Source organism: Nestor notabilis, unplaced genomic scaffold, assembly GCF_000696875.1.
Source record: "Nestor notabilis isolate BGI_N333 unplaced genomic scaffold, ASM69687v1 scaffold26742, whole genome shotgun sequence".
Lineage (NCBI taxonomy): Eukaryota > Metazoa > Chordata > Aves > Psittaciformes > Psittacidae > Nestor > Nestor notabilis.
Window position 1 is genome coordinate 1 of NW_009917486.1, and position 6,758 is coordinate 6,758.

Genomic DNA, 6,758 nt, shown 5'->3' on the forward strand with positions numbered 1-6,758 from the left:
GCTGCGGTGCCCGGGCTGGGGAGAGCGGTATCCTCCTCAGAGGGAGGGTCTCTGAAACGCACACGGGGAAACGCAGCCTTTCCTGACACTCCTTCCCTCTCTCTCTGTTCCAAAGCAGGAGGATTGGCACCGCTGCTGCAGAGCCCAGCCGCTGCCCCCGGAGCCAGAACCAGCCCTCGAGGCGCCCCCTGTGCCTCCCCAGGCAGCTCACGGCGCTCGGAAGCCCCCAGTGCAATGGTGGTTTCCGGCCCCGTGCCGAATTTAAGGCACCCATCCAAGGTAAAGTACCATCTGCTCTGAAGTCTGGGCACACGTGCTCTGAGAAGGGAGGATAAACAGGGCTCTGGGGTTCTCTGATCTTATACTGAGTATCTGGGTGACAAAGCAGTTGAGGGCCCCTCTGGAGTGTGCTGCGTATCTGCTAGTTTGGGGAACTTCTGCTTCTTGGTCTGCCAAAGGTCTTTCTTACCCCCGGTGGTGGGGAGTTGATTGGGATGAAAAGAGGGGAATGTGCTGGTGCTGCTTTTAGGACCGAGAGAGGGGAATCGGGTTGTGAAGGCATCCCAAAATGGGCTTGGGAAGCATCATTTGGGAAGGATGCTTTGTCAGCTGGGGTGGCAAGAGGAGGGTGATGGGGAGGCGCATGGGGGTAGCATCTGGTCCCTGATATCACTGTTGCTTTACTCCTGGGGCTGGGGAGAGCATGAGGCGGGAGAATAATCCCTTGTACCTACACCAGTAAGGAATTCTGTGACACAGCAGTTGCGTTTGCTGCTTCTTCCTCTGCGAGAGGACGAGCTAAAGGCCCTCTCCGTTCTCTTTGCTGTAGGGGATGTTTGCTCCCCTCCTCCTTCTCCTGGCCAAGCTCGGCTGCAGCACCCAACCCACGTACCAATGGCGAGATGCCGTGTCGAACGTGCCGCTCACCTGCCAGCAGTGCCCGCCGGGGACCTTCGTGGCCCAGCACTGCACCAGGGACGAGCCGACGCGGTGCGAGCCCTGCCCCGATTTGCACTACACACAGTACTGGAACTACCTGGAGAAGTGCCGGTACTGTAACGTCATCTGCGGGGAGAAGCAGGTGGAGGTGCAGCAGTGCAATTCCACCCACAACCGCGTCTGCCAGTGCCAGGACGGCTACTTCTCCGAGATGGAATTCTGCGTCCGGCATTCCAAGTGTTTGCCGGGCTTTGGCGTGGAGAAGCTGGGTGAGTACCTCTGCCTCTGCGGGGTGTGTGCTCCTGAGGCTCTTGTCACATCCCCAGATCTCTGCTGGAGCTGAAAGTCAAGGAGAAACACAGCACCTGATGGTTGCCCATAGCCTGAGCTACTCTCTTCTTGCTCACCAGGGCGGTTCTGCCCTTGCTGGCACAAGAAATTGCTTCTGGATTCTTCTCAAAGGAGCGATTCTTGGCTTTTTTCCCTCCTGCTTTTGCTTTGAAAGCCTGTGAAATCCCCCAGCACCTCACTCAGATGGGACGTGGTGACCCTGGTTACCTGCTGCAAGAGCCAGAGCCATGATCATCTCCCCATCCTGCCGCAGCGGGTCACCCTGCCAGCGCCGGCCGCGGCGGTCCCCCCTGCCAGCGCTCCCCATGGGTGGAAAGGTCTGAGCAGCTCCCGCTCCTCCGTCAGCCTCCTTCTCCTGATTATCCGGACTGGAAAAGGTTCTGACGAGGCCAGGGCAGGGCTGGTGAATGTGTGTAGCTCTGGGGCTGGGGTTTGTGGGGTTTATTGAGCAATTTGGAGAGGCCATATTCAAAACATGAAATAGGTGCTCGCTCAGATCCCAAGAGCATCAAATCAGCCTTGTTTTGATTCACAGCTGGGGGAGATTCACAAGTCTGAGACTCCATCTCCTGGTGAGATGGAGGGAGCCACAGGGGATTTTAGGGGGGTTATTTTTCCGTTGGTTCCCCAGCACAAATTCACCTCGTCCTTTGGTTGTCCCCATTCAACCTTTCTAAACACACAAGTTGCGCGCGAGAGGTTTCACTGTCACCCAGGACCAGGCTCTGCCTCGAAACCACAGCCTGGTATAACAGCAATAAACCAGCGTGGGCAGCAGTGGCAAACCCAGCGTTACCTTGCTTCGCGCTTTAAGGAGGCTTTTGAAGTCTTTCCATGCGTGGTGAAGAGCTCCAGGCCCACAGGCCAGCGGAGAAATACCGGTGGTCTTCAGCTGATGCTGATGGTTGAGGTTCAGGGTTTAATTATTCTGTGGGATGTGACTGTACGAAATGCATTAATGCAGGAGAAGGTGAAGTAGGTCTGCAAGTGACGTGGGGAAGCCCTTTGACATGAACCATCAAACCTGGCTGTAGGGCTGAGGAGCCACAAGAGCAAGATGGGACGTGTGAGGAGAAGCTCAATTTTTAGTGGCTGTTATTAATTCTTCACAAATGGCTTTTTGTGTGGGGAATGATGCCCCAGCCCCGACATCTGGCCCCCCAGCAAGGACTGAGCACCAGTGTGAGCAGGCAGAGCCCTGGGGCTGTGAGTGCTGGAGTCTGGGTGGGGACAGTGAGGACCCTGTGGCGCGGGCAGGATGGGTGCCTTGGTCCATGTGCGGCTCCTCTGGGGACATGGGCTTTATTTTGGACATTCCATTTACAGATACAGACCTGGACGTTGGGGTCATCAGTTGGGACTTCTGGTAAAGCCAAAGCTGTGGCTCAAAGTGGGTTCTGGCAAGGTAGAAACCTCCTTCTTGACTAGATGTGTGAAGAGGAGGTGAAGAGGGGTGTGACACCCGCTGCTGCCTGTCAGCACCATTCCCGTCTCCCAAGGAACGTGCGGGTGCCCTGGTGCAACCTCACTCGCGTGGCCCCGTCCCTGTGACACAGCAGCAGGTCTGGCCCCGAGCCTGGGTGGGAAGCAGCAGCTTCCACCTTCTGCCTGGCTTTTACTTTCACTTGACCAGGAGCCTCCCGACTCCGCTGTGAATCAAAGGGCTGCTTTGGCGCTCGGCTTATCCGGTGTCCCCTCGGGTGCCCCCGGCCCGGGAGGTGGCTCTTCTCAGTGGCAGATGAGATCTCCTCTTGTCTCTGGGTGCTGCTGCCAATTTATCAGCCTTTGGCAAGTGCTTTGGCTTGAGAGATGATGGTGGAAAGCGTTGCTGTTTGTCCTGTTAGAAGACACACGCTTCCAGGGGAGTTGCAGGCAGTGATTGCTTCCAAAACATTCCCTTCGTGCTCGAATGGTGCCTGATGCTCTGCTGGCGTCACCCCCAGCTCCTGCCCTGCTCCTGGCCAGCCCATCACCCCAGGCTGATGTCCCCTTCCCTCTCCGTTTGCAGGTACCCCCTTTGAGAACACCCAGTGCCGCGCCTGCCCCCGCGGCTTCTTCTCTTCCTCCAGCTCCAGCACCGAGCCGTGCCAGCCCCACCAGGACTGCGAGCAGCAGGGGAAGGTGGTCAACGTGGAGGGCAACCAGTACCACGACACCCTCTGCACCTCCTGCAGACGGGACAGAAGCAACAGCACGCAGGGACCAGGTGAGCTGTGGCTCGGTGGGGTTGCTGAGCCCATGACGCTGCCAGGGTGAGAGGGAACTTTCTGATGGCTTTTTCCTACTTAGATGCAAAATGAGGTGAAAGAGCCTGTAAAAGTGTGGAATGACCCATCATTAACAGTGGTTATGGATAAAATCTAGTCTCTCTGCCTTCTTCCACCTTCAGGGTTGGTCCGTTAGAGCAAGGGCAGGGTGCAGGGCTCACCCAGAGCCTGCGCAGGCTCCTTGCTCAGAGACAACAAAGAGCTGGCAGTGAAATCCCACCAGTTCTTACCAGAAACTGGGATAACTGGGGATTCCGGGACACAAGGACAGTTTTGGCAGCCATTCAGCTGTAACCGGTAGCTCGCGGCAATAACCAGTGTTTGGGTCATGTAAACAGGCTCAGTGTGAAGGACTGAGATGCCCAACTCTGCTTCTGGCACGGCTCTTCTCCTCTGGCTTCCCACTTCTCCTGGGCTTTCAGCCCGTTTTCCAGGACCTTTTGCTATGGCCACAGTCTTGTCTCAGGCAGGCTGAAAGGAGCAGATCCGAGGTCCACTGGAGCTGAGCATAGCGTGGAGTTTGGTCTGTTACGTGATAGAGACGTGGTGTCGTTTGTGTCACTGTGATTAAGCTGAGCCTCGGTGGAGGCTGAAGGCAAGTGGGCACAGATCAGAGAACCCCAGGTTGGAAGAGGCCTGAGGGATCATCTGCTCCAACCTTTCTTGGCTAAAGCATAGAGCAAAGGAGCAGGGGAGAGTGATGGGCTGGCGCAGGGGCGCTTCGTAACGTGCACCCCAACCTGTCAGAGGATGAGAAAGGAGCTGAAAACCATCCCACGGGTGAGGGGCCACGGGCAGCTGTTCCAAACCACCCACTCTGCCCCAACATCGAGACCCACAGGAGACAAACTCAGTGTGGTTGATCCGGGTGGCAGTGAACCTGCACCTTGAATTTCCCAAACAAATCAAACCTGGAGTGACGGGACAGCGCAGGCTGGAAGGGACTTTGAAAGTTCATCTGGCCCAACCTGTCATGGGAATGGGAACATGGATGAGGTTATCCAGCACCGTGTCCCGCCGTGTCCCAGAAACCTCCAGCAATGGGACTTCACTGCATCCCTGCGGAGGTTGGTCCAGTATAATGAACTTCCTTCCATCAAGATGAAGCTGATGGAAGAGCTTCAGTAGAAGCTTTCTTTGTTAAGAAAGGTTGGACCAGATGATCCATGAGGTCATTTCCAGACTGGTATTCCATGATTCCATGAAAAGCTACTGATGGTGCATGGAGGCTGCTCCCCTCAGTCCTGTGCAAGAAGAGCTCTTGCCTCTCCATCCTCTCCTGGCACTGCCAGTGCAGACCATTTCTCATCACTGAGCCTGACTCACACCACCAGCTCCATGCCAGGAGCGTGATCCCACTGGAGAGAGGAGCTGGAAAGCTCTGTTGTGAGCAGGACACGGTCCTAGGGCACAGCCAGGCGGGAGCAGCATTAGCAGCACCCGTGGCCAGCCTGACCTCCAGCTATTTATAGAGGAGAGGAGCACGTCAGCCGCGGAGCCGAGGTGTATTTTTAGGCCTGTTTCATCATGATCTCACTGAGGAGGAGTGTGGGCACCTCCGTGCTCCAACAGGGAGAGCTGGAATGCTCCTCTTCCATTCAGACCTGAGTGCGGAGGAGAGAATCTGGGTAAGGGAGCCCGACCCACCCCACTGTAACCCGTGAAACCATTCCCAGTTTGCAATGGCATGAAACCGGGCTTGTCTCTACCTGACTGAGTAATGGCTTGACTTCACCCTCTTGAACGCTCTGATTTCATCCCTCGGTGGTGCGCTCCAGCAGAGCTTCAGCCAACTGGGACTGGGGTTCTCCAAAAGCCCCAGAGGAGGCTGAGCTTGGGCTTGATCTTGCCTCGAGACGTAAAAACCTGCATAGGAAAAACTGCCAGGACAAACAACAAGTTTGAACACTTGCTGCAATGACCTCAGGGTTTCTGGAGTTCCCCTTTTCCGCTGTTCCCACGCAGGAAGGAGCAGGGAGAAAAAGTGTATTTGGTGTTTTCAAATGTCAAGGTGCTTTTACAAGTTGTTTTCTAACTATTTTGTACGGGATGGGCTGGACCCAGCCTCCCCGGCCAGTGAGCTGCAGACATGAGCCTTGGCCACTTAATGATGCTGTATTTGGTGTTTTCCTCCTTCTTTTTCCTTCCAACCTCACTTTTTCTACTTGCACAATGTTCGTTCTGACCCGCTGGTTCCAGCACACGCTGCCAGCGCCACAAGCCTTGGTTTTGGCAGAGGATGAAGCTGCTGTGAGCCAGATGCTGCTGCATCCTTGGCCATGGGCAGAGCAGGGCAGGTGGTCCCATTTTATGTTCACGTAACGTGCATGGTTGTGTGGGCTAAAACACCCTCTCAAATCTGGAAGATGGGTTGAGAGAGATGGGTTTCCTGGCTGGGCTCACAGGGCTGGGACCCCCAGTCTGAGCTGTGGCTGGAGATCAGCGCCCAGGTGAGGACCACATCACAGAATCATTGACTACTTTGGGTTAGAAGGGACCTGTAAAGTCCATCCCGTGTCCATGCAATGGGCAGGGACATTCTCAACTAGACCATGTTGCTCAGAACCGCGTCCAACCTCTGAGCTTGAACGCTTCCAGGGATGCGGCATCTCCCACCTCTCTGGGCAGACGTCCCATGGAGAGGCTCAGCAGGGACCTGCTCTCCTGCTGTCCCACCTCACCTTCCCCCTAACCTCTGGGTGCTTTTCTCCCAGCAGCTCCGGACAACGACGACTGTGAGCAAGCCCTGATAGACTTTGTTGCGTACCAGAACATCCCCATCAGGAAGCTGAAGCGCCTGCAGCAGATCCTGACGCACTCCCCGAGGAAGAAGACGCTGGGCACGCGGGCGGACACGCAGGAGAAGTTCCGAGCTTTGCTCACCAGCCTCAGAGAGGGGCACCCGGTCACCAGGGAGCTGCTGGTGGCGCTGAGGACTGCCAAGCTGCACTCCATCGAGAAGCAGGCCCGCGAGCGCTTCCTCCTGCGCTGAGAACACGAACTGCACTTTTCGGGTGGTTTCTGGTTTGATTTTCATTCTGTAGCTTCGTCTATTTATTAATCTTTCCGACCCCCAGGGGCAGCGTCAGGGATGAGCGATGGGGCAGCTCAGTGCTGGGGCGACGGGTCCTGCTCTGCACCGCTGCCTCTGGGGTGGGATGTTGGGAGCAGCAGCATCCCTGCGCCAGCGGCCGGCGCCGC

General features: G+C 56.3%; 1 protein-coding gene across 1 annotated transcript; it reads left to right on the forward strand.

Annotated features, from left to right (window-relative positions):
• Window positions 1-202: 202 nt before the first annotated feature.
• Window positions 203-6,549, forward strand: LOC104401618 (tumor necrosis factor receptor superfamily member 6B-like; the record flags this gene model as incomplete). Its single annotated transcript, XM_010009257.1, has 4 exons — window positions 203-279; window positions 830-1,208; window positions 3,299-3,496; window positions 6,275-6,549. Coding segments are annotated over 4 exons (929 nt in total), but the record flags the coding sequence as incomplete, so codon positions are not given.
• Window positions 6,550-6,758: the final 209 nt, after the last annotated feature.